Source organism: Rhamphochromis longiceps, linkage group LG13 (genome assembly GCF_057381845.1).
Source record: "Rhamphochromis longiceps isolate RC_006_pf linkage group LG13, R_longiceps_female_GT1.1, whole genome shotgun sequence".
In the NCBI taxonomy this organism is placed as follows: domain Eukaryota; kingdom Metazoa; phylum Chordata; class Actinopteri; order Cichliformes; family Cichlidae; genus Rhamphochromis; species Rhamphochromis longiceps.
In genome coordinates, this window is record NC_140569.1 from 534,392 (window position 1) to 562,004 (window position 27,613).

The following is a 27,613-nucleotide window of genomic DNA, read 5'->3' on the forward strand; positions in this document are numbered from 1 at the left end:
ATCAGAAAAAACTGTAAAAGGGAGTTTTTCCTTCCCACTGTCGCCAAAGTGCTGCTCATAGGGGGTCATATGATTGTTGGTTTTTTCTCTGTATGTATTATTGTACGATCTACTGTACAATATAAAGCACCTTGAGGTGCCTGTTGTTGTGATTTGGCGCTGTGTAAATAAAATGGAATTGAATTGAATTGAATTGAATGATGTTGCCCTACATAATTCACCGTGAGAGAATTATGTTCTTGCACTTTCAATACCTCCAAATAAATATACTCAAAAGCAAGCTCACAGAGGTGGGAGCAGATTCCTCCTCTGTTTCCTGGATCACCGACTACCTGACAGAAAGCCCATAGTTATCAGGTTGGGTGGGACACTAATGAGCAGCACATGGGCTTTCCCGGCTCCATTTCTTTTCACACTGTATACTTCAAATACAACTCTGAGTCCTGTCACATCTAGAAATACTTGGACGACCGTGCCACTGTGGCATGTATCAGAAATGAAACAGAGTCTGTCCATTGTAAAAGCCTTCATTGACTGGAGTTACAAAAATGGTTCATATTAAACACCTCTAAGATGAAGGAAATGATAGTAGATTCAGAGGTTTGTGGTTTAGACATAGAGGTTGTAACAAAATATAAATATCGAGGTTTTCACCTGAATAACAAACTAGACTGGTCCCTCTATACAGACAAACTATTATAAGAAGTAGCAAAGTCCCCTCTTTTTGTTAAGAAAACTAAGAATATGCTGAGATCTGCAGTAAAATGCTACAGATGTTCTATCAGTCTGCGGTGGCAAGTGTGCTTTTCTATGATGCAGTGTGCTGGGGGGGGCATTAGAAACACGGATGCAGGCAGACTGGTGAGGAAAGTTGGCTTTGTAATTGGAACCAGACTGGACACGCTGGGAGACGTGGTGGAAAGATGCACACCAAAGATGTTAGAGCCAGTAACTCTGATCAGCCACTTTATCTTTATGGAACAAAAACAGCAGTACTGGAGGATTCTTGTCTCTTTATTGGAAAACAGAGAAATACAGAGAATCACCCCCAACCATCGAGCTTTTTAATTCTCATACAAATAGCAGATTAGCTCTGTCAGACTTTTCCAATAAAATGATTCTTATTCTTATTATCGTCATAAGCCTTTCCAGTATGGCTCCATCTCCAGCCTCGCTGGGACTGCTCTCGTATCGTTCCCTCCACTGAGCGCACACCTTGGATAGTTTAGTGGCAGACATCTTTGTTCTCCTGACTTTTAACTGTCTGGTTTACCTGTTCAGGTATTCATAAAATTACATAAATATAAAATAAAATCCAACTGATAACAACACTTTTTTCACATTTTAAACTATTAATTGTATTTCAATTTGTGTAAGCATGTAAACATGCAAATACATTTAATTTAATATTAAAATAATCAATAAAAATACAAAAGACTTGATGGAGTTTAAAGTTGATAGAATTGCATTAAAACTTAATTTGCCTTCCTGGAAACACATTTTTTTCTGTATTTTAATTATGAAAAATTTCAGTATTTGTACATGATGGTAAATTCCATTATTTCAGCTACCAGAATATTCAGTAGGTTTGTTCTTGTTGTTTTGATAGTGGCCATTCTGGAGGCTAATAACAGATTGTTGATTTTTGTTGTTGTTGATGTTTATGAAAATCATTTCTCTATAGTGGTGCTTCCTCTTTAAAAGTCCAGTGAATCCGTTGATTGGTATCAGCTGCATTAGTCACAGAATTCCAGGTTCACTGAACACGTGGTTAAATATGTTAAATTACGCCACATGTAGAGCTGCGTTTGAGTGTTGTCATTGTGATCGCTGCTCTCAGAGACGCTCAGAAATACTTCCGAGCGTGGACAAGACTTCTTTTAAAACGTGCCGGTGAAGTGAAATCTTCCACAGGAAGCACAGATGCATTTCTTTTCTATTCAAGTAAATATTCGAGCTTATGTGACAGATCTATGTATTTCTGTGTCAAAGAAACTTCAGTGTAAACTAAACTGAAAATGATTAAATTCAATTTAAACTAAACTATTGTTCATTTTTCTGGTTGAATTTTAAAGCTATAAGTGCAGCTGTTCCCTACAAACAATGTGCAGGTAAATAATAACCAGAGTTGTGCAGTCAGGAAGAGATGGAGGGTGTTTGTAGACAGAGCCAATGGGAGTTCAGTGTTTGCGTGTGTTTGCACATCAGTGTGTCTGAGTGTGTGTGTGTGTGTGTGTGTGTGTGGGGGGGTTCGCCTCTCCTCTCTGCAGTGGACCTGTCGCACACAATACTTAGCACCAGATCAACCCCTCCCATCCCCGCACCCCCTCCCGCCTCTTCCCTATACTCTGTGTGGGATCAAGTCTCACTCGTCCACAGCCTTCATGTCTGACAGTACCGAGGATAGAAGAAGAGGAGGAAGACAGAGAGTGACGGCAGACACATTCTTCTGAGGTTTGGACGCACCCGGGGAAGTTTTTGTCCATGTCACCAGCAGACCTGACGCCAGGACAGCCATCAGCCTGCAGCAGAGCTCTTTGCCCTTTCCACGGATTAATTTAACTAGCCTGGGATTCCATGTAAGTGAAACTGCCCAACTTTCCCCGCGCCCCTTCAGTAATTTTGTCTTTTTATTTTTCAGCTTTTCTTGGTGTGTTTGAAATCCAAGTAGATTTTTTTTCCTGTGCATTAAAGTTCGCAAGACGACCAAAGTAAAAATTGAGAGGCTTCGTTAACGTTCTTCTGTGGGACGATTTGCACTTTTCCAAAATACACACGTTGTTTGTTCTTGGACAGAGTCAGAAGAATAAACCGTGAATAGCGCTTGGAACGCAAATAAAATCCCGTCTGCGTTCCTCACGAGCAGATCACTGTGCTGATGAAAAGCGACCGTTTGATGCTTCAGTTAAATCACAGTGAATGTTAACTTTATACACGGCCGGCGTGACGTGCTTCGAGTAAATCCGACAATTCGCACTTGGTACAAGAGAGCGGTGCTGTTTGCTGCAGCGCTTCTCCGTGGGTAGGTGTTCGAGGCCTGTTTTTCTTTTACCTCTATTTTTGTAATAACCAGAAAGATGATCATCTCGAAACGTGTTCAAACGACGGCGTGACAATATTTGAAAATGTGAAAAATATTTGTGAATGTGAGGAAAACTGATGGGAGGCTGCAGAGGCCCGAGGAAACCCCACGAACCCGCGGACATACACGCGCGCGGATACTCACAAGCTTCACTCTGTATAATCACACTGAAGGGAATCTTCAAGGAAACAGCAGCAGCAACAACAATAATAATAATGCTATTATTATTATTGTTATTATTATTATTATTATTGTTCCACAAAATAATTTTGTTTCATTCCTTTAAAATAACAAAAAAGGGAAAGAGCGTGAAACTGTCACTACAGAATAAACAGATCAAAATGTTCGATCACTATAAGCTCGCGCTGTTTATATTATTATTATTATTATTATTATTATTATTATTATTATTATTATTATTATTATTATTGTTCCACAAAATAATTTTGTTTCATTCCTTTAAAATAATAAAAAAGGGAAAGAGCGTGAAACTGTCACTACAGAATAAACAGATCAAAATGTTCGATCACTATAAACTCAGAAGCTCGCGCTGCTCATATTATTATTTTTATTGTTATTATTATTATTGTTGTTGTTATCATTATAAACATGAAAATCAAAGCGATTGTTCTTTTTTAAATTTATAAATGACCATCTTAGCGTTGCCCCTGCAGGCCTGTACTTTATAGCCTTTTTTGCATATGTTTTCAGATCCGGACATATGAAAATACTTACTTGAATTTGTTTAATCGAAGTTCACGTTTGGCCTCAGGGCACAATGGAAATATTTTACACCCAGCCGAGGGCCGAGGTGCTCCGCTGAGAGGCCAAGGTTCCAGCACAATGACTTATCAACATGTTTACATTACTTTTGTGATCTGTCGAAGTAATAATAACAATAACAACAACAACAACAACAACAACAATAATACTAATAATACTACTAATAATAATAACAATAATAATAACAACAATAATACTAATACTAATAATAATAATAATAATAATAATAATACTAATAATAATAATAATAATAATAATACAGACTTGGAGTTGACTGTCATTTGTGCTCCATCTAATAATAAGAAGCAGATCGCACACTGTTCAAACACAACCTTTAGTTATAAATGGACCCAGATTCACGCGCGGGACTTAACCCGGCCGTCTGTGAATAAAATCGCGAGTGTTTAGTATTCCCCTGCAGGTCTGAATTTCTGTTAACTAAAGTTGCTTCGCAGACTGAGCTGAATGGGTGAAATGCATTTTTTATCGGGCCTAATAAATTCTTGATGTGGAAACGCTCTGTACTGATCACTGTCGAGAGCTTCTATTGGCTCGCCCAACCAATTATTCCTCCGTGATTCTGCTGCAGGACTTCATCGGCCTCGCTCCCTCAATCATATGCAAATGGCTGTTATAGGAGGGCAGAAATTAACATCTACAAACATTGGACCGAAATTCCATCTGCCGCCTCTTAGGAGGAGGAGGCCCTTAATAAGTTCTCAGACAGCAAAGTGACACACATCTTAATCAACTCTTAATCCCAGGAATTAATTCTCAACGCGTTTATGAATAATTCCCGGGCTAATGCCTGCTGTCCGTGGAAATGCAAGCACGCCGCCGCGCGCACTGCCAGATGGACCGCCAGAACTGCAGAAATGAGAGGATTCCACTTTTTCACAAGTATTTATTGTATTATCGTCAGCAGATATATGCTTTGAGCTCGATTTCACCAGGCTGCTACTCATGCAAAGCGCTTCTGCTCATGCAAACTGTTGATTTGCGTTTACTTCCTAGCAGGACCCCCGCCCGCCTCCTCCAGATTACCCGTGTTTTAGGCTTTGTTTCAAAGCTGAGGTAGAGGTTCGAGTGTGCTCCAGGAAAGAGCCGCGGTCTGTGTTAGAAAGCAGAGGTAAGATCCGTGAAAAAGTCTGCTCAGCTCAGTGGTTCGGTCACGGGAGGCTGTGCGGTCAGTGATTAGTCACACTGTCAGCTGCTGAGGCCCGGCCTGCTCGTTAGCTCGGTGATAGTTTGTTGGACATACTGAGCAGGGAGGGAGGATGAGGGCTTTTGATTTTACAAATATAATCGAGCCCTTCATGAGAAAGTGTGTGTGAGTGCTGGTGGGTGGGGCTGTGGCACGTTGTTTTGGACAAAATGACTGGCTTGCATCACCCGCACTCGCCCTCACTGCCGAGCCAGCCGGCCTCTCGGGCCTCTCAGCACCACATTGACAGCAGGCCCCGCGTCCATCCATCACTGCCACGGCGGATATAGTGCCCCAAACTAGCTCACTGTCATTTCTGGCCAAAATACCGGACCTTGCTGATACTAAACCTGGGCGGCTGTTGCTCTGTCGAGTCCATCGCCGTTTAAGTGGCGTCTGTGGAGGGCTGTTAGCTTTAAAACAGAGAAGTGGCTCAACAACAATCCAGCGCAAAGGTAAACATCCATTGATGGTCTGCTTTTCAAATGAAAAGAGTTCATTATCATATAAGCTGATTGCCTGAATTCATATCTTGTTGCAGTTTTTGCTGCTTTTGTTTGACTTTTACAGTGAAGCCTATAGATGGGCCTTGAATGTAAAAGTGTGTGTTTGTCGTTGTTAAGTCATCCCGTTAAAGAAAAGTTGGAAAATAAAACAGTAACTGATCTTTTTAACCCACCGTCCATGTCAGAGTCATTAATCCAAAGCACTGAGGTCTCGCCCCCCACCCCCGGGATCCAGCTGTAGCTTCCACGCAGTGCTCATTTTCCCGTCTGTTGTGAAATGTTGTCACCATTGTCACGGATGCTCAATAAAAAAAAGAGACTCAAGTCTTTTTTCTCTGAAGTGTAGCAAATGTTGGTGGTGATCACACGAACGTGCTTTTTAAAGGCTGAGAAACAGAAGTGGAAGAAAACGTTGATTCAGATGTGGCATATGTCGCACACCTTTCATCACAACATGTAGGTTGGCCTCAGCGCAGCATCACACCCGCTGACACGATGTGAAGAGGGAGCAGGAAGAAAATGCAGTTGTATGTTTTTGTGTGTTGTTGTGCCAAACAGCATTTGCTCTGTGAACGTTAGTGGAGGACATTTGCATTTGTCAGGCTGAGTTTGGCGTTGTGTGGTTCTTTCTGGGATTACATTTAGTATTCTTACTTGATTTTGTCTTATTAAGCTGACCTCTAAATATTAGGACTTTATGTCCTCTCTGTAGGAGTCTTTAGGTGTGTTTTGCATGGGGCTACAAATATATGCATAGACTCTTTAGGGCATTTCTGCCAAGAGAAACGGATTAGAACAATAGAATAAAGACAAAACAAGAAAAACTCCATGTGGTCACTGGTTCTACCTCCCATATTTCAAGAGTAGAGTATAGATGAGTGACAAATTAAAAGAAAACCATTGCTACATGTTGAGCCACCACACACACCCAGATTTCTTCAGTGCTCCTTATTGTAAAGATGAAGCTCTCCTGGGAGCTGGAACTTCATCTTGCTCGTTTAGTGTTTGATAGTAGAGCGTAATGTCTGCCAAGCTGGTCTAAAATCTCCTGTAGGTGTTTAACTGACTCCAGATGGAGCGACTGTAATGACCATAACACGCGATTCAGATCATTTTCATCTGCATTAAGCATTAAGTGAGCCATCACATCATATGGATGGAGGCACGGTCCTCCTGGAAGAGACCAGTCCGGTCAGGATAACCATTTCATTTTGACAAAAAGGTCAGAACAACTTTGAGCCCTTTTCTCAAACTTCTTTTCAGGCCATTGCTTTTAATGAATTCCTACCGTAAAACAGGGGATAGTGTTTAATCCATGTTAGCAGTGGGATGGTGGTCTTTGATGCAACACCGCAGTCCGAGCCCTCTGATTTAACTCTAGCAGAATGTCAGGCCTGGCATAGTGGCAAACAGAGGACAGGGAAACACATTCGTGATGGAGGGGCTGAGGAGAGGTGGGGGTCACAAATACCCGTTCGCCTGGAAATCTAAATGTGCTGCTTCTAAGTATAAAGCTTGTAACCACAACGTTAACTACACACAGACACTGGCAACATCAAACGGGGAGCAGCCGTATCATCTTTTTAAACCTCTGATGACATGGATTCGCTGACAGTAGCCTCAAGACCTGCTCTGAATTTTCACTCACTAACCGAACGTGGAAAATGCAAAGTCAATCAAAAAGACGAGTAAACATTGGCACCGTGCTGAGTTTAGGGTGGGTCTTTATCCCTTTGATTCCCTTTTCTTTGATTTGATTGAGTCCAGCACTTTGCAGCTGACAGTAACATCGATGAGCCTGCACTGATCCGCTCGCTTCAGGACCGTTTCTACTGGCTTCATTTCTGAACCAGCATTTTGTGATTAAACCAAATCCTGTTTTCACCTCAAAGCCACAAATCATCCCATCGTTTTCTATAACTGCATTTTCAAAATCAGCTGCTTTCAGATTAATAAAACAGTGACCGACACTTTGACCTCACTGTCTTAAGTTTGTCTTGGAAATGTCATAGTGTGTTTTACAGCCAGACCTCTACAGCGCTCCCTGTGTATCCCAAAATAGAGCCAATTCAAGGCAGGTCTACTTATAGCTGCTTGTGTCAGCCTTCTATACAGGGGATCATAATCATAACCACAACCGAGTGTGAAAGGAAAGCTTGGAGAGAGAAGAGAGCATGTATCGACAAGTACAACAAATACACACAGACCCACATGAAACACTGTGATTCAGAGGGTGATACAAAGATGTCAGGTGATCCTCAGATGCAAAGATGATTGTATGCACATGATGAACCACACTGTGTGTTTGATTTGATGCACTTCAAGTCAGAGTATTTGATAATATTTTTGAATTTTTCACGATTATGAAAACTCAGTCCCTTCCTTTTTACATTAAAGAAAGGAGTTGTGCACAACACATGATGTTGGTAACATCAGTATTTTATCAGCTCTGTATGGATTATGGCAGCTGGACATGAGTCATAAATATAAAACTGGAGAAAACATGGATAAATGTTTGAACGGAGTCACGACTGTCCCTGCAGTAAGACAACATTAAAGAAGGATAATCATCTGAAATCAACACTGCAAACAATAAAGTAACAATATTACAAAATGATGAAAATGTTCTTGGAAATAAAATATTTAAAAAGGTAAAATCGTCTTTCTGTTGGTAGAATTGTAGATTTATCAGATGATAATTGTGGTCGCTGACCTTTAGGCCGCTGTTTCTTTCTTTATGCTGACTGCAGGTGGTGAAAAGTGTTCTGACCGTGTCTTTCGCTCCGTGTGTGTCTGTGTGCAGAGCCTGGTTATGGATTTTAACCTTCTGACGGACGGTGATCCCCGCAGCCCGGCGCTGTCGCTCTCAGACTCCGGGACCCCGCAGCATGACCCGGGATGTAAAGGCCTGGACCAGAGCGGTCAGTCTGATCTCTGTCTGACACATGACTGATGCACTGCGCAAATGTACGACTAAATGGTTTATTAGTTTACTCTAACAGCGAGATGATATTTCCGTGAAGATGACTGGAAAAGAAACTGGTGGTTTTCTGCTTTTTCTGCGGGCTGTTGTGTCTGCTGACCTCGAGTGTAATGTCATTACAGAAGTGAAGAAAGGCTCGGAGTGTTGCGCTGCGAGTGGAATTACATTCTGAGCCTTTTTCATTTGCGGGTGATTTGTGTCGGCGCAGACTCTCTAGGCCCAAACTCAGGCCGATGATAAGCTCTAATCAAACGTCGCTCAATCCGACTTTGAATATGAAAATGAACCGCCGAACAATCAAACGTAATTCTCGCCGTGGACGCGCACCGGACCGGTTGCGGCCGTCGCCACATTTCTGTGTTTAATCACCAAAGCGACGAAGAACAGCTTCCCGTCATCTCTTCCGCCAATTTCTACGTGACCGTGAGACGGACGGACACCGAGAGGCGGCGGCTTCAGTTCCGTTCTTACAGAGAAACAAACTGTGTTTGATGAAGCTGCCACTCATCTTCGCTATAAAAAAATTAACCCACTGAAATTTTTATACGTTTCACAGACTTGCGTGACGTGACCGGTCGTACATAAGAATCATCGTCTCCGCTCTCTAAGGTCTGATCTGAACCCAGACACCCGTCTGCCAGTCCGTGTCAGTGCCGTGAGGCTGTGTGTTTATGTGTGTGTAACCCAATCTAATGGCTCCACTCCGCTACGAGATCCGTGGCACTAACAAACTGTCAAACACGCGCTATTCTAAAGAGAAATACGGCGCTCCCTCCGCAGCACCTGCTGTCGCCTTTTGTTCTCCTGCTTCTGTCACATTTCTCATCCAGTTAAAACTGCTTATTATTATTATAATAATAAATCAAAGAAAGCTTTTAGTTTGAAGGTAAAACTCAGTGTTTAAAGTTCAAAATCTAAATCACACAATTTATGAATTACAAGCCTTTACTCCACAATCAAAACGCAAAATAACTCTACTTCATAAACAATGAATACATTGATGCCAGGTCACTCATGGAAATGAGATTTTAATCTCAATGAGATTTTTTACCTGGATAAATAAAAGACTAATAATAATAATTATAATAATAATAACATTAAAGTCTGGTTTAAAGAAATTGTCTTTTGCAATAAAACATGTCATAACTTCCATTTACCACACACACACACACACACACACACACACACACACACACACACACACACACACACACACACACACACACACACACAGGCTATTTTATATATATGCGTGTGTGTGTTACTTTCAGTTTAATGTTCACGTGATCATGAACAAAACATACAACCTTAAGCTCTGTTATTCTGGAGAATAGGTTGCCACACCTCACCACACCGAGCTGACGCCTATGCTGCAGGCGTAACTGAACGAGTGTGCGGTGCTACTGGACGCTTTCTCTCTGGATAAAAGGCTCCACTCCTGTAAAACCTGACTGGCTTCTGAAAGCTGGGATCTGGACTCGTCTACGTTTAGCAGCTCATGTCTTTTTCTTCTTTCTGTGAATGCATCTTGCTCTTTGTTTTTTTTCCCAGCTGTTGAAAAGTAATTTGGTTAAAAGCTTCTTGAAGTTGTTTTCCGTATTAAAATCTCAGAGAGGCTGACCTGGAAGGACTTTGTCATGTCGGCACATTATCAGTCCGATTGCTCCTATTGTCCGTCGCTGCATTACTCTAAAAGTCGCTGCCCTTTCGTCCGTATTGTGTTATAGATTCTGGCCTTAAGTGACAGCTTACCCAGTGTCAGTTTACTGCCAGATAGCAGCTTCAGCTTATTCATTTGGTCGGTGGTCCCTTGGAGCCTGCTTTTAAACCCTGCTGATCATTTTGAACTGCTCCCAGAGAGCTAAGCCCTCACCAAACAGAGCCCAACCTGCCCTCGTCACAAAAGCCTGATCCACAGGATTAACTGGCCAACTAATTTCACTTCTTTCTGTGAGGTCCTCAAATTGCAGGAGTCAGATCTGTCAGAGAGGAGGCCTGGCAGACATAACATGCAGTCCCTTAAACACTGCACTGGGGGCGAAATGCAATCACTCTGTTCTCCTGCACATCTCTGACCATAATGCACTGTTTGCAGGCATTCCCTGCAGGCAACACGATGTTACGTTCTGGGACAGAGCGATACCATCTGATGATTCTCTCACATTATTATCCAGTCAGTTTCAGCTGGTCTGGATAGTGCCGGAGCCATCCAGCATGAAAGGTGTCAGAAAAATGTTTCCAGTGTCTCTAGCTCTCTCCGAAGCCAGCAAAATCCCCATTTTGGGAAATCACTGTCCTACGGCATTCGGATGATTTCCCAGAAAAGAACCTGAGCGTTCAGTTTTTCTGGTGTCTATATTCAAACAAGTAGGACATGTTTATAAAATAATAAAGTACATTTCCTGTGGTTTTTCACTCTCAATCTTTTCTTAATGATTATTAATGGATGCTGGAAGCGCATCAAAAATACACAAGTTCAAATGCAGAGATGGTCATGGAAGTGATGCGTGGTTGCTGTGCGACAACCCAGCAGCAACCCTGAAACAGCAGCTGTACTGCTGAAGCTTTAGGATGCAGGAAACCCAAAACTCAGGCATAAACCGAACTGGGAACAGTAAGAACAGAAGCACACACAGCACAGCCTGGGTGTAAGGACACGACAAGGAACAGAGGAAAGGTAAGGGCGCAGAGAAAACACCTGGGGGACACAATCCACTAATGAGCCAAGAAAGCCAAAGCCCAGTGTGACACACATGGAAACAGGGACTATCAAAATAAAACAGGAAACGCACGAGCTCGGCATGGACAAAAAGGTAAACAAACAGACTTCTGGAGACGGATACACGTGAACAGACTAAATACAAGAGAAGTGACACAGGAGCAAGGGAACCCCGAGAGCACTTAACCAAACACAAAGTAAGACGTGGAAGTATGATAACAGAAGCACAGGCAAGGATGGCCTCTGTAATCACAACGTGGAACGGACTCTGAATGTCAGGAATACAAGTCCGAACAGAGCCGGGCCGCGGCACTCCTTATGTTCACGCACACTTCCAGAGAAACACTTTATTTTTATGATCCGGGGCAACAGGAAGAGCAGTTTGTAAATATCACAAAAAAGAAAACAACAACAAATAAAAACATTAACACTGCTTCTGCCAACTATTTAACACACAATATGACTATAACAAATATCACTGATGTTAAAGTCTGTTTCTGTGTTACTCGGACGTTAGCTTGCATGTTCGTTTTGTGACATTACTTAAAGTGAAAACACTTCAGATTTAGCTACATAAAACCACTTTGTTTCCTAATTTATACAAATTTAAAATTTGCACGTTAATTTGCACATGTTAACTTTACTGCATAACAAAACTGGATCTGTTTGCACTGGTATAATGGTTAAATGGGTCCAGTCAGATGGGTGCTTGAAGCCTGACTCCTCCTGTAGCCTCTCACTCAGTGTTTGAGTATTAGAGAGTACTTAGACATGGATGTAGGAGGGACATGACTGTATGTATGACTGGATGACCTTTACTTGAAAGGTACCATGTGACCACCATTTACCAGTTATAAATGAGATGACTGTGGGTATAAAATGAAAACCATTTGTTAACTTCCTGAGTACGAGTCAGAAAAGCATAGATGCTGAATGAACTGAGAAACCAGCAAACACTCTTGTTTTCATGTATTTTACTTAAAGGTTACAGTCAATAAATGTTTTATACATATTTACACATTTCTGTTATTTGAGAAACGAGTTCCTCCTTGTAGGTGTGGTGCTGATTACAGTGATGTACAGCAGGTGTAGTTGGTGTTAAATGACTTCTTATGGATTTGTTGATTAATGCTGATCAGTTTTATTGGCCTTTATTACTTACAGCGAACATATGACAGAAATCTGAGTCACTGTGTCCACAGCTGCTTTCATGTGGTCTTGAGTAGAGTACAGTTATGACTGTGAGCTGATTTGCATCGTCAGCCACGGCAACATGCAGTTATATGCATGTTTCTTCCTTTTAAAAAACGGGTATGTTTAATTCTAATCATTACTGTACAGTCATGTATGAACCTTCACGACCAGCCGTTTGATAGTCTATAGAGTCGTTGCTGTCACTTCCTCCTTGTGTCTCATGCAATGTGTTATACCCTGTGTGTCTGTAGACACAGAGAAATCCCAGCAGAACCAGCTGGACGAGTCCAGCGCCGAGGACGGCTCTCTGAAGAAGAAGCAGCGGCGGCAGAGAACACACTTCACTAGCCAGCAGCTGCAGGAACTGGAGGCCACCTTTCAGAGGAACCGCTACCCTGACATGAGCACCAGAGAGGAGATTGCAGTATGGACCAACCTCACCGAGGCTCGGGTCAGGGTGGGTACATGAGTGCTGTCATGGTGGGGAGAGGGAAGCCCTGACTGTATTTTGTTCCAGTATAGGTGACAAGGCTGCACAACATGTTTCCAAGCATTTCCCTGCATTAACGTTTGGTGGCCTTTGACTGTGTCCCCCAAGTGTGCAAACTTATTAACTGTGACCTCTGCAAACCACAACTTTAGTGCCATTGTCAAGCTTGGCAAAGTTAAACCTGCTACTTCTAAGTGTGCGTTCACAGTGACTGCAGCACTGCGTGAAAAATCGTGATCTCCTTAATTTGAATGGCGTCAGCCTGCACAGGAGAAGGCAGAGTGCAGAGCTCAGGCAAATAAGATGCAGACGTCTCCTCACAACATGTTGTTGTCCAGCAAGTCTATGAGCCAGTCCCACAGATGAGTCTGTGATGGGCTACTGTTCATAAACAATAGTGACAAATGGACTCTGACATATTACTCTGCTTTTACTTCAGGGTGGAATTATTCTTATTCTAATTTCATCAAGTGAAACGAGCCTTTTTAGCTTTGTTGGCTCTTCAGAGTTTGAACCAAGTTTCTTCTGATTGGCTGCAGGTGGGAAGGTTTGTGTGCACACAGCACGAGCTGAAAGGACCACATCAGAAATATCTCCCTCACTTTGTGCACCTCCAAAAATTCAAAGGCAGAAAAGTGTCTTTGCAATCTGGGGGGTTTAATCCTGTCGGATCTTCATCTGCTCAGGAAAACACTTTACTCTGTAATACTGATTGTAATCTTTAAAATTTATGTTCATCTGTAAAGCTGGGGCAGAATTCATGATTTTAGCACAACTCAAGAACGGGATACGTCAGTCTTCTGTGTGCACCGTGCTATTCAATGTTGAAATATGTCATTAACAAATCTGCCCCCATGGATGTGACTCCATGTAATTAGCTGGGTAAAACATTTTGTTCCCTTCACCAAAGCGTGAGTTTGGACAATAAACCTAAATGTTAGGACGTGGCCACACCCACTGGTTTGGTCATTGTAGCTATATGAAGCAGGAGGACACACATTGTGATGGATGACAATACAATCGCTGGCCTGCCTGACAAGTAATGGATCAAATTAATGTTGGCTGTAGGAAAGGTCACATAGCACGCACGCTCGGCTGATATTTGGAAAGGACAATAGAGCGCACATCGTGTCGTTCCTAACGTCCATCGGTGGAATCTAAAAACTCTCGATGCGGACCGTTGAAGCAGATTCCTCCATGTTCCAAAGATTTCATCTGTCAGTGTGATTCGTGTGATTTGTCAGGGAGCTATTGTTAAACATCAAAGCTGGCTGTGCTGTGCCAGTTTTTACTTAAAGTGACTTTAAAGCGAGGCAATGACAGTCATGTTTCCAACTAAAACATGTATTTCAGGATGTTGTGCGTGTGGGAACAATCACTGTGGATCCGAAACAAAGTGGTTTTGTGGCACAACCTGCCCCCGGTGTGCGGTAACCATCCAGTGTAGTTGTAGGATCTGGTTTTGTGTGCAAAGTTCACCGTAGCAATCACAGTTAGTTTAAATATGTCTGTGAAGGTTCTCAGTCATCACAGTCTAAGGAGCCCGGAAAGAAAAAAAGAGTCTGGACTTGTTTGAGTTACTCATAGTGCAGCTTACAGAGCGCTAAAACATTTCATCTGTAAATGTTCACACAAAACAAAAGTTTGATTTTGTTGCCTTTCAAAGTAAGTTTTAGAACTTCTATGTGCTTCATTCTTGTGCAATGAGGCTCTCCTCTCTGCAGGATGAGGAAAATGGTTGACTCTTTAAAAATGTGCGGTCACATGACCCACTTCCTCTATGGTTTCGTAGAAACAGGGCGTGGCACAGATCACCCCACTGTTGATAAGACGGATTCTTGGGTAAAGAGCGAACTGATCATAAAGAACTTCTACGTGATGCATTATTGGTTTTCATTTCATTTTGGATCAGCGTGATCTACACTGACTGTATGTTGAACTGAACGCTGACATCAGCAGATTAGCAGACTCATATTTTTGGATTTGAAATGTGAAATACACCCCATGAAATACACTCCGCATCAGGGCGTGGCCGGCCTTACACTTTCATGTTCTTGTCATGGCTTTGTGTCAGTCTTAAATTAAAAATTATAATCAAATGTTCAGAGACTCGGACAAATCCAAGGTTGGTTTCAGTGCAGGAGATTTAAATTGACTGTCGGTGGCATATTCAGCGGCAGGTAAGTGGGACTTTAGTCGGGGCGTGCGGTAAATCAGTGCTGATAATGATGCTGGATGAGAAACGTTTGTACAACTCAGTGAATGTTGGTGGATGGCAGCACATTTTGTAAAGACATCCAAAGTATTAGATGTAATGATGATGTAAAGTGCTACATGCCAGTACTCGCCTTAAATCTATTGCAAACATTGTTGATTCCTGGTCTAAGGAGAGTTAAAACCTAACAGATAAATGAAGCTTTTAACCTGCTTGTGTGGCTTAATAGAGTCGAGGTCTCAGAGGTCAGCACGTTTGGTCTCTTACTCTAAAGATGAGACTAAATTGAATAAACAGCTCCCAACAGTCAGGAGTGCTCTGGGTTTGCTAAACCTGTAAACTAAAGCTGGCAGTTGTTGAGCGGGTTGCTGTGAAACCTGATTATTGTTTGGTAGGTTTGGCTTTCTGACAGCTCGGGTCAGTCAGGTGACGCACTAAAGACGGGCCCAGTCTCTGCACTGGTAGATGTGTCAACAGACGAAACTGGGTCAGAGTTTCTGTGGTGACTATTTTTCAGGCACAGACAAAAAGTAACAAAGTGGAGTACGGTAACCAGTCCATCTCATCAAATGTGTCTCACTGTGGTTTCAGAGGGATCGTTGGATTTGTGTATTTATTTCAGCAAAAGACGCATAAAAGTGAAAAAAACCTCTCTCAGAAACCTTCAAACAGCATTGCAGACGACTCTCACAAGCTTGTCCTGACACTTCTCTGTTACTGTAGGATCGGGTGATGCACAGCATGCACCAACACAGAGGTTCAGGAGGATTAAAGCAGCAGAAAACGTGAATATGACAGACATGTGGTTCTGAACAGATCACCAGGAAGCAAATATAAAGTGTTTTTCACAGACATGTAGTCACAAAGCGCTGTGCATCACAAATGAAAACGACAGGAATAATGACAATAAACTCATAGGAAATACAGTTAATAAGATAAAAAAAAACAAAACAAGGAAAAATACAGAAAAAAATAAATTCAAACAAAACAGAATAAAGAAACAAAAATGTTTGTAAGGACTTTGAGTCCATAGAGTCAGCTGAACAAAGTCTTTGTGCTGAAAAGCTCCGTCACCCCGAGCTTCAAGGGTAGACCGCCCGCAGGGGCGAGACGGGAATTAAAATATATATTTATATATATGTAAAATAATTTAAAAATGACTTCTAAAATCTGCAGGAAGCCAGTGTAAAGAGTATAAAATAAGAGCACTGAAGCACATTACTGATCTGGCAGTGGTATTTTCTATAGCTTGGAGATGTGACAGAGAAGTGGCTGAGTGGAGCGTCACAGTCATCTGTGCACGATATCAGAAATATATGCACAATTTTCTCCGGTTCAGCCGAGGAAACTCGAGCTCACAGTTTAGTGTTGCTTAATGAAAGAAACGGGGATGTGAAATAGCGTTTACATGTCAATCAGAGTGAATCAGATATTACACCAAGTATTTATATGGATGGTGGAGTGTGTCAAACACCATTGTTCTGCAAAGTTTGTCCAGAAATGTAGCTACAGAAGAACTCCTCTCATTTTGAAAAACCCTAGATTTGAATTTTCCACTAAAGCTTTAATCCGATATATATCCTCCAAATATAGGGCCATAAAAGCACCAATGTGACGCTTGCCCTTCCCTGACATTTCTTTCATTGAGATTTCGCAATTCAAATAAGTGAATTATGAGTTTTAATAAGCCTTTCCTAATATGACTGTTTGACAGTACACTTACTGTCTGTGATCATCACGTATTTCAGAGACTGTGGGTTCGTGCGCACACAATATTACTGAGTATTTGACAGAGAGTTATGGTTAAGAGACAGTTTCTAACTTTCTTGGTCCTTCGCTTTTGTCTTTGTTATTGAAATAAAATTATGAGTGAAACTGTTAGACGTCAACTTTCAGATAAATTACATCTTCCTGTCTGTGGCATTTCATGCTGTGTGTTTCTCTACAGTTTAACCTTTTCTACCCTCAACATTACCTGTTGGCTCTGTCATTGCAAATGAACTTTCATGTAACTTCCACAAAACAATAAAAAACAAAAAGAATAAAAGTTTTTTAATTAGAGCTAGTCTTAATTTGATGTAGCAGCTAAAATAAGTATTAAAATGTTACCAGTTTTCTAAGTAAATATATTTGTAAATGTGATACAACAACACATATAAAAGGTGTCACACAAGGAACATCTCATGATCTCAAGACCTCTGCAGCCTCACTGCTGCAAAACATACTGATGGCGTTGGTTAAAGAAGAAAGGACTGAAGGTGCCAGCGAGCACTGTTGGGGCCATAATCACCATAACCACGTTTATAATGACACAAATTGCCAGATATTTATGAAACTATTCTTTTTAGTGAGATATAGCCTTCATGCTGTTCTTTAAACCAAAATATGTTATGGAAATATGAGCATGCTGTGCAGCACTGAGAAAGCTTACATGCTGGAGTTGTAACAATGTTTGAAAAATCTCAAAATAAAATATATATGAACTTATATTTGTATGATTATACAAACTACGATTCTGAGCCCAGTGCAGAATTGTCAGGTATAGTGTTCCCACAGTGTTCCCACAGTGTTCACATAGTGTTCCCACAGTGTTCCCACAGTGTTCCCACAGTGTTCACATAGTGTTCACATAGTGTTCCCACAGTGTTCCCACAGTGTTCACATAGTGTTCCCACAGTGTTCCCACAGTGTTTCCACAGTGTTCCCACAGTGTTCACATAGTGTTCCCACAGTGTTCCCACAGTGTTCACATAGTGTTCCCACAGTGTTCCCACAGTGTTCCCACAGTGTTCCCAGTGTTCCCACAGTGTTCACATAGTGTTCCCACAGTGTTCCCACAGTGTTTCCACAGTGTTCCCACAGTGTTCCCATAGTGTTCCCACAGTGTTCCCATAGTGTTCCCAGTGTTTCCACAGTGTTCACATAGTGTTCCCACAGTGTTCACATAGTGTTCACATAGTGTTCCCACAGTGTTTCCACAGTGTTCCCACAGTGTTCACATAGTGTTCCCACAGTGTTCCCACAGTGTTCCCACAGTGTTCCCAGTGTTCCCACAGTGTTCACATAGTGTTCCCACAGTGTTCACATAGTGTTCACATAGTGTTCCCAGTGTTTCCACAGTGTTCACATAGTGTTCCCACAGTGTTCACATAGTGTTCACATAGTGTTCCCACAGTGTTTCCACAGTGTTCCCACAGTGTTCCCATAGTGTTCCCACAGTGTTCCCACAGTGTTCCCATAGTGTTCCCAGTGTTTCCACAGTGTTCACACAGTGTTCACATAGTGTTCACATAGTGTTCCCACAGTGTTCCCACAGTGTTCACATAGTGTTCCCACAGTGTTCCCACAGTGTTCCCACAGTGTTCCCAGTGTTCCCACAGTGTTCACATAGTGTTCCCACAGTGTTCCCACAGTGTTTCCACAGTGTTCCCACAGTGTTCCCATAGTGTTCCCACAGTGTTCCCATAGTGTTCCCAGTGTTTCCACAGTGTTCACATAGTGTTCCCACAGTGTTCACATAGTGTTCACATAGTGTTCCCACAGTGTTTCCACAGTGTTCCCACAGTGTTCCCATAGTGTTCCCACAGTGTTTCCACAGTGTTCACATAGTGTTCCCACAGTGTTCACATAGTGTTCACATAGTGTTCCCACAGTGTTTCCACAGTGTTCCCACAGTGTTCCCATAGTGTTCCCACAGTGTTCCCAGTGTTTCCACAGTGTTCCCATAGTGTTCCCACAGTGTTCCCATAGTGTTCCCACAGTGTTCCCAGTGTTTCCACAGTGTTCCCACAGTGTTCACATAGTGTTCACATAGTGTTCCCACAGTGTTTCCACAGTGTTCCCACAGTGTTCCCATAGTGTTCCCACAGTGTTCCCAGTGTTTCCACAGTGTTCCCATAGTGTTCCCATAGTGTTCCCACAGTGTTCCCAGTGTTTCCACAGTGTTCACATAGTGTTCCCACAGTGTTCCCGCAGTGTTCCCACAGTGTTCCCATAGTGTTCCCACAGTGTTCCCGCAGTGTTCCCACAGTGTTCCCATAGTGTTCCCATAGTGTTCCCACAGTGTTCCCAGTGTTTCCACAGTGTTCACATAGTGTTCCCACAGTGTTCCCGCAGTGTTCCCACAGTGTTCCCATAGTGTTCCCACAGTGTTCCCACAGTGTTCCCTTCCAAACTGGCAGATGTACAAACATCCAGAATGACCACACAGTGATATCTGTGAGTTAGGAGATGCTGAGCATTGTGTATTGTCCTAATTATGATGAGTTATGTATACCTGTGTTTAATGGAATTGTCTGGGTTTATTAATGACGACAGAATAAAACAGTGTTTTGGGGTTACAATACATATACGTATATGTATGTTTTTATAGATGTTCCAAAAATGTAACAAATACAGACAAAATGTAAGGTTTTCTTCTGAAAAGAAGGCAGCTGTAACGATTCACTGTCTGAGCTTGTTTGTCTGATGGTTTCTGTGCAACCTGACTGTGGAGCTGCAGCTTTCACGAGTAACTGAAGGATTTAAACCAGGAAAGTGAAGCCAAAAAAGAGAATTCAGAACATGTCCAGCTGTGTTTGTGAAAAAAGAACGTTTTGGATGCCAAAACAATGTTCTTATGCCTCACACTGACCTGTTCATACACACACTGTATGAACTGTAACATATAACTAGCTATTTTTGTGCGTCCTAGGTATGGTTCAAGAACCGGCGTGCCAAGTGGAGAAAGCGCGAGAGGAACCAGCAGGCAGAGTTATGCAAAAATGGCTTCGGTGCCCAATTCAATGGACTCATGCAGCCCTATGATGACATGTACACGGGTTATTCCTATAACAACTGGGCCACCAAGAGCCTAGCAGCAAGCAGCCCACTCTCTGCCAAGAGCTTCCCATTCTTTAACTCAATGAATGTAAGCCCCCTGTCATCCCAGCCCATGTTCTCCCCACCAAGCACCATCCCCTCCATGAACATGGCCTCTAGCATGGTGCCCACAGCAGTAGCTGGAGTTCCTGCTACGAGCCTCAACAACCTGGGCAATCTCAACAACCTCAACAGTCCCTCAGCACTCAACTCGGTAGCAGTGACCGCAGCCACCTGCCCCTACGCCACCACAGCCAGTCCCTACATGTACAGAGACACCTGTAACTCCAGTCTGGCCAGCCTGCGGCTCAAGGCCAAGCAGCACACCAATTTCGCCTATCCAGCAGTGCAGAACCCCGTGTCCAACTTGAGCCCCTGTCAATATGCTGTGGACCGGCCAGTATGAACTAGAAACTCTGACTCAGTCAACCAGCTGTAAACTCACTGCTACCCCACTTCACATCTCCTTAGTTCCATCTGTAACGTGGCCGATGCACAGCAGACTGCCAGCTTGTGTGTTCATGGTACACAATAAGAGTTATCTCCACAACTGACACAACAAATAGACGTGTTCAGATGGACCACTGCGCTTTGTCGCTGAACTGACCAACTGCTTCAAATGATTTTTAAATATTATTGTTCCTTTTCATTTTTGCCTTCTTTTGAACTGCATGATTAGAATAAATGTAGAAACCAAGGCTAAAGAAAACAAAGATGCTGCAACTGGACTGCTGCTGGCCCACAAAACCCTTTGAGCTGCAGTCTTCGCTGCAAAGACAACTGGAAGATGTATATAGTTGAATTTTTCTGTTTGTTTTGTATGTGAAAAATATATCAAATGTAGTACGGATGACAGGAGCATGTTCTACAAATACAAAGGCCTAGTTTGATGTTCTATGAGCACATTCTTTAAGAACTTTATTGTGAATTCCTCGACCGTTGAAGGATCATAGGTCAAAGGTCGGCTTGGAGAGGTGACAGGTTAGTCCTGAAATACGAGCACAACCTCGAATTTAAACAAACAAACACACACACACATGCACCAGAATGAGCAAGAAGTTTCAAGTAAATATAAAAAGCCATTGAGTATATAGATTTGTGTGGTGTTATACAAAGAAAGTCCATGACTGTAAACATGTATGTAAGAGTGCAGTTGTTATAACAAAAAACCAAACAAAAAACAAGCGAGCTTTCTTCCTGGTGTAGCCTGCTTTGTCTCATTCATGAACCAATTAAAGGATCCGATTCTATGAACCGTGGAGAGCATCTATCACTCCGTTTCTCTCATTTCAAAGACGTGACACGAACTAAAACATGCTGTTCTCAAAGCAATGTGCATGATGTGATGGAAACACTCACCTCAGCAGCAAGTAGCAGGCTGGAAGAGAGTTCGATGGGAAATAGTGCTCACTGATATGTTTGACCTACAGTGTGAGTGGTGCCCACAGGAGATCCAGTAACGCTGAGAGAATTCACAGAGACGCTGCCAGTATTATATAAAGGCTTTGAGGAGCAGGGTGTCCCAGCAAAGTCAGAAACAAGGAGTTTGCATCAACATTTCCACTGCTGTTCCCTTTATCGGACTCATTCAGCTTTAAACCACAGGGTGACTTTATCTCGAGTGGGTTTTAACACTGAAGCACTGTGAAACTCCCAGAATTAATATGGAGAGTATGAAGAAAATGAAGAAACTTAAAAAAATCATTTTATATAAAAATTAAACAAAAATCTTAATATTCCTTTGATTATGGACCGTGAGGCAAATACAGAGTTTAAAGAAAAATCTCTATGAATATGTTTAGATCTTCTAACACAATTTTCAGCATGTTTTTGTGACACAAAGTCAGAAGCCATAAACAAAAAGCAACAATCAAATGCCACACGTTTACAGTAGGAGCCTTTTACCTTTTCAGTGCTTTTCTCTCCATCACTTTTAAGACAGTTTTTACTCAGAAGACTTACCAGATGAGCGTGCTTTGGAACAATGGAGAAGAAGATTTAATGTGAAGCATCGTGGATGTTTGAAGCTTGTTACCAGCTCACCGTTAAGCTAAATCAAGCCTCAGAGACCAGGGTGGGGCTGGAAAACAAGATGTTAGAGGGGCAAATATTTCTTCTTATCCATATTTAAACACTTATTGAATTACCAATGGCTGAACTTAATGCACGCGTTCTTTGTTTCTCTATTGATTTATTTCTATGTATTATAATTATAAACATATCTATATATTAATTAGATCTATTTCATTACAAATGTCATTTATTAGACCAGCTGTAAGAACACAAAAAGGAAAATATTTTAGAAATCTGTCAAAGACGTAAATAACTGGTTTCACACCCGCCACATTGGAGTTCTCTGAGAAGCCAGAAATCAATCAAGCTTAATATTCAACGACTCACATTTTTCATTTCTTTTCAGGAATACAAATAAATATGTGTCATTTTTGTATCTTAATTAAATAAACAAAATAAAAAAATTTTCAGCTTTGTTGAAAAACAGTAAATTTAAAATGAAAAAATAACAATAATTAGAATTAAAAATATTATATTTTGAAATCTAATTTCACATATTGTGAACGCTTGCAGGTGGATTAACATCACACAAACAAAAACAATGACTCTCAGCTGTCCTATTGGCTGAGGGTGTAATTAACTCATTAAGGCCTGTATGTCCATAATTACATTACAGCCCTGCAAAATCAATAGAATTATTTTACTTCTCAGGCTGAATGAGATGCTTGTTTTTAAAATGAAATATTAAATCCTATAATAATAAAATCAAACAGACATTCTCCAGTGGAGATCCTGATCACAGGACCTTTCATCAGATACTGATTGTTGTGTGAGTGTTTTTTAAGATTTGTTGTAATGATTAATAATCCAGTAATATTCTTCATACAGCTGAAGAGTCACATTTGCATAAGCTTCTATATAAACTTCTATTCACCAGAATTATGAATATTTAAAAACAGGCCAAATCACCCACATCTAAAGAACAGTAATGACTACATCACCCTAAATGTTAAGCTGTAGATTAAGGGTGTTGTGCACACACAAACATGTGCTGCAGTATTAAACACACCCTCAGAAACAAAGCAGCACTGTCAGATTGTACAACAAGCAGCAAGGAGCGCTCAAATTAACCTGCTGATCCAGCTGCAGCGAGTCTCCTGGTGGCCTCCTCACAGACCTGTTTTGTGGAGTGAAGAGAAACGGTCACAGTATGTGCTCCTCACAGCCACACCACAATAAAGAATCAATACTCCACCGGAGGGTTTATAGGTCCCTGATGTTTCCTCAGACCCACAGAAAGAGAGGAGAGGGCACAGAGCGTGGTCTGGAAAAAATACAGAACGAAGTAAGTTCTAACAATTACCTCAGAGAGTAGGGGAGAAGAGCAAACTAACAGGGAGGAGTTAGCGCTAGAAACAGAGAAGATTCAGCCGTTCTCTAGTTTTGCTTTAACCTAATATTTCATAAATGGTTTTAAAACAATCCCGACACCTCAGAGGAAGTTAGGGATTATGCTTTAAGAAATGATGCATTAATTACTTTTAACATAAGGACTTTAGATGATTATGTTCAAAATAGAAAAGGATAGATTTGATATATGTACAACACCGATGAAGACGTAATCTAATGTTTGTAATATTTTTATTTACATTATAATCACTACTATATTACTTTTTTTAAAAAAGCATAATTTTAAAATAGAATTAGACAGGCGGCGTGGCATAAATGACACGTCTGGAGAGTTTAGGAGTCAAAAATATTAATTAGAACATATTACAGTTTTTGCCCGTTGCCTGAACACATTTTGCAAAACTTTGCTCATTGTGCCAAAACCCTAAACACAAGTACACATGACACAACACTGGGAAATATACCATTCACATCTGCACCAAATTGAAACTCTACTCTCAAAACCTAAACTCTGCTATCAAAACCTGACATTCCTTTGTCAAAATGTAACTCTGTTGACAAAATGACACATACTTGCATCGTATGCAAACACTTACAGAGCAGGGGGAACACACTAGTCTACTTTATATAAAGCACTGCAGTCTTTGATTTCCATTGTTCATTCAGAAGGCATATTTTCAGGAGACACATTTGCAAACAACCAAAAAAGCAAATAGGCCTACTCAATATTGTACATTGCAGCACTGTACATTGCAGTACCATGAATTCAGATAAAGCAAAAAACAAAACAAAAACAAAAAACCCATAATACAGTAATAGAAAAAACACTATACTGTAAACAAAAAATCATGACAATTGTGCATACGTGGGCTCATGGATCCCGCCGTCTGTTGGGGTCTGGCCACAGGACCTCATCAACATCGCAAGCAATGTCTTCTCCCGCTAGGCACTGGGGAAAATATCCTCTTCCATGTCAAAACCATCCATGGATTGCTGTCACCTGAATGTCGCCGCAGGCCTGTTCCATTGCCTGCAGAAGAGGCATGCAGGCATGTAGTTGGCGGTCATATACACGCCATCTCCAAGCCTAAAAAAATTCCTCTATAGGGTTTAAAAATGGTGAGTAAGGGGGCAAGCATACCACTTCAAGTTGACTGTGGTTGGAGAACCAGGCCTGGACCAGAGCAGCCCGATGGAAACTGACATTATCCCATATCACCACAAACCTGGGCTGATCTGGTCTGTTCTGTACAACTATATCATGGAGAGCATCTAGAAATGTGAGTATATGTTGCCTATTGTATGGACCTAGTTTTGCATGATGATGCAGAAGCCCTCGAAGGCTTATGGCGGCACACAATGTGATATTTCCCCCGCGCTGCCCTGGAACGTGCACAATTGCCCTTTGGCCAATTACATTACGACCCCGTCGTCTTGTTTTGCACAGGTCGAATCCAGCTTCATCAATGAAAATGTATTCATGAGGCTGTGCAGCTCCATCCATGGCCAAGATTCTCTGAAAAAAAGGGGAACATATCACTGTACTACAGTGCTACACATACAGAACCCTCACCCCATCACACAGGTACCTGTGTAGCTCTCAGAATGTATTCATGTGGTACTGATATGGTACATATTCAGCTCGAAGTCCTTTGACCCTGTCACTGTTCCTCTCAAATGGGACTCTGTAGAGCTGCTTCATGGTGATGCTGTGTTTTCCCAAGATGCATCTGATGGTGGTGATGCTCACATGGTTTATGTTGTTGAACACTTGCCTGTCTGCAAGTATTTGCTTTCGTAGCTGGTGGAGACGCATAGCATTGTCTGCCCTCACTAGGTCCACAACGGCAAGTTCCTGCCGTTGTGTGAACAGGCGTTGGCGTCCTCCCCCAGAAGGTCTTCGAGTCATTCTAGAGAAATACAACCACATATTGTCATCGGTTTGCTTATTTTTCTTACAGTACTTTACTGTATATACTGTATCATCCACTGTACAACACTGTACTTCAATATAAGTAATCATGGTATGTTTCACAGAAACTACCACTTTGGCTGCAAAAGGAGCATTAGCACCCTGCAGTACCCTGCACACTTGATATGGTAACTGTAGAACAGTACTATAAAAACCATCTGAGTAGAGTAGAAGGCAGTGAGATGAAGACAGACCTGTTTTCTAGTCGGAATTTTCTTATTACAGATGCCACTGTGAAGCGGCTTAGATGTGGGTGGACTCTCTGCCCAGCTTCCCTCATAGTCAGGCCGTGGTTGATGACATGGTCCACCAAAGTTGCTCTTATATCATCAGAAATATAGGTCCGTGCATGGCCTCTTTGACCTCCTCCTCCTCTTCCTCTTGCTCTCCCTCCATCCATGCTTGCAAAGTTCTTGAAATGGCTAAACTGAGGGCTTTTTGTGGTTGGCTAATTGGTGTTCAGTTTTGCAAGTAAGTGCCTTCAGGTGTGTATTTGAGTGGTTGCAATTACCCGATGTGTTTTGTATTTTGGATACATGTGTTTTCCAAATGGCACCCTGAAATTTCATTTTTGAACGAAGTGTCTTATGTATGAAATAGAGTGTAGTATGCAGGACCATGTGTGTTGCATAAAGGAGTAAGTGTGTTGCATAATTGCAACCAGAGTGCAAAGCAGCACTTTTGTTTAAGGTATGGGTACATGTGTTTGGGGTATGGTAACAAAAGCTTCAAGTTGTGTTACTTTAGTCTAAGCATGGGTTTATAGTGTTCAAGCAACGAGCAAAAACTGTAAAATGGCGACCCATGACACTATTGGCAGGACTCATGCATTATGGGAGTGCTGCTAAAACTCCTTATGTGTGTGTTTGACATCTATCCGCCCATTTTCTTGCTCTTTCTGGGATTTAAGATCACCTTTATTAGTCCCACACGTGGGAAATGTGTTTTGTTACAGCAGAAAGTGGACAGTGCAAAGTTACATAGCAAAAATGAGAAAAACACTGGTATAGGATAAGATGATAAGGCCACTTCCAGCTCATCTAGGAGACACCAAAATGTTCCAAAGCTAGTCAAGAGACATAATCTGTCCAGTCTGTCCTGTGTCTGCACAGGGGTCTCCTCCTGGTAGACCATGTGCACAACACCTCCTCAGATGACCCAGTTAGAGGCCTGAACCACTTCAGCTGGCTCCTTTTGTTATGGAGAAGTAGTTATGGTGCTCTGTACCTCCGAATGACTGAACTCCTCACCCTATCAGTGAGGGACAGCCCAGCCACACTTCTTGGATCAGCAGTCTCATTCTTTTGGTCACGACCCAATGCGTGAGACCATAGGTGACGATATAGGATAGAAAATGGGACTGACGGTCATGGCAGGGATGGGCACCGCTGCAGTGGTTGCGGGACAGTGTCAGGCTTGCAGGGCAGCTGGGACTGACGGGGTAAAATGAACTCAGCTGAGCTGGAGACACGGTGACTCAAAAGTCTTAGTATCACAAAAATGTGATTTAGTGTGGTCGTGTGTTGATATTGTAAATGATGATGGGTTAAGGTTAGGGTTAACGATACACCAGGAGCAGGCAGTGGTGCATTATGTGCAACTAAAGAAGCTGCAGGCCTAGACCAAGTGCCAGATGTAGGGGCTAGAGCAGCTGGTCCCACAGTCTGGATCTTCTCCAGTGCTGCTTGTCTCAAGCCCGATAGTGACACTGCATTGAATCGGGAGGAGGATGATACCCAGGCGTTCCTGGAGACGATGCAGGAGACAGCAGAGGCATGGTCACTGTGGTTGTTGCTGCTGTCGGGGGAAGCCCAGCCTGCAGCCAGCTTTGTGAGGGTGCTCTGCTGAATCCATAAAGTATTTATGGACTCACTGGGCCTCTGCAACACCAGGATGGAGGTGTATGATTGCCCCTTTGCATTTGTTATCCACATCTGAAATTGGCCATCCACAAGCAATTTGTGGAGGAACTCTCCCGTGAGACAGCCCAGTGGGCCCACTGCCATCAGCAGCCAAGCCTGGAGGCGGCAGCCACACTGCAGAGTATCACCTGGTGGCACCGGTCCCTGCCCTGAGGCTCTCCAGCCCTGCTCCTGCTTTGTTGATTGTTGAGCAGTGTGTCTCTGGAGTGAATAATGGACTGATTTTATTGGCCGGGTACCTGACAGAACGTGCACCAATG

At 42.2% G+C, this 27,613-nt stretch overlaps 1 protein-coding gene across 2 annotated transcripts; it reads left to right on the forward strand.

The window, feature by feature from the left end:
* Nucleotides 1–2,376: 2,376 nt before the first annotated feature.
* On the forward strand, nucleotides 2,377–21,312 carry pitx3 (paired-like homeodomain 3). 2 transcript variants are annotated; one of them, XM_085427726.1, is made up of 4 exons: nucleotides 2,377–2,579; nucleotides 8,326–8,496; nucleotides 12,723–12,928; nucleotides 19,870–21,312. In XM_085427726.1, the coding sequence occupies exons 2-4, from the start codon at nucleotides 8,388–8,390 to the stop codon at nucleotides 20,440–20,442; spliced, it is 888 nt and encodes a 295-aa protein (XP_085283852.1). In that variant the 5' UTR covers nucleotides 2,377–2,579; nucleotides 8,326–8,387; the 3' UTR covers nucleotides 20,443–21,312. The 2 variants fall into 2 exon arrangements, with proteins under 2 accessions (XP_085283852.1, XP_085283851.1); XM_085427725.1 differs by having other exon boundaries at nucleotides 8,379–8,496.
* Nucleotides 21,313–27,613: the final 6,301 nt, after the last annotated feature.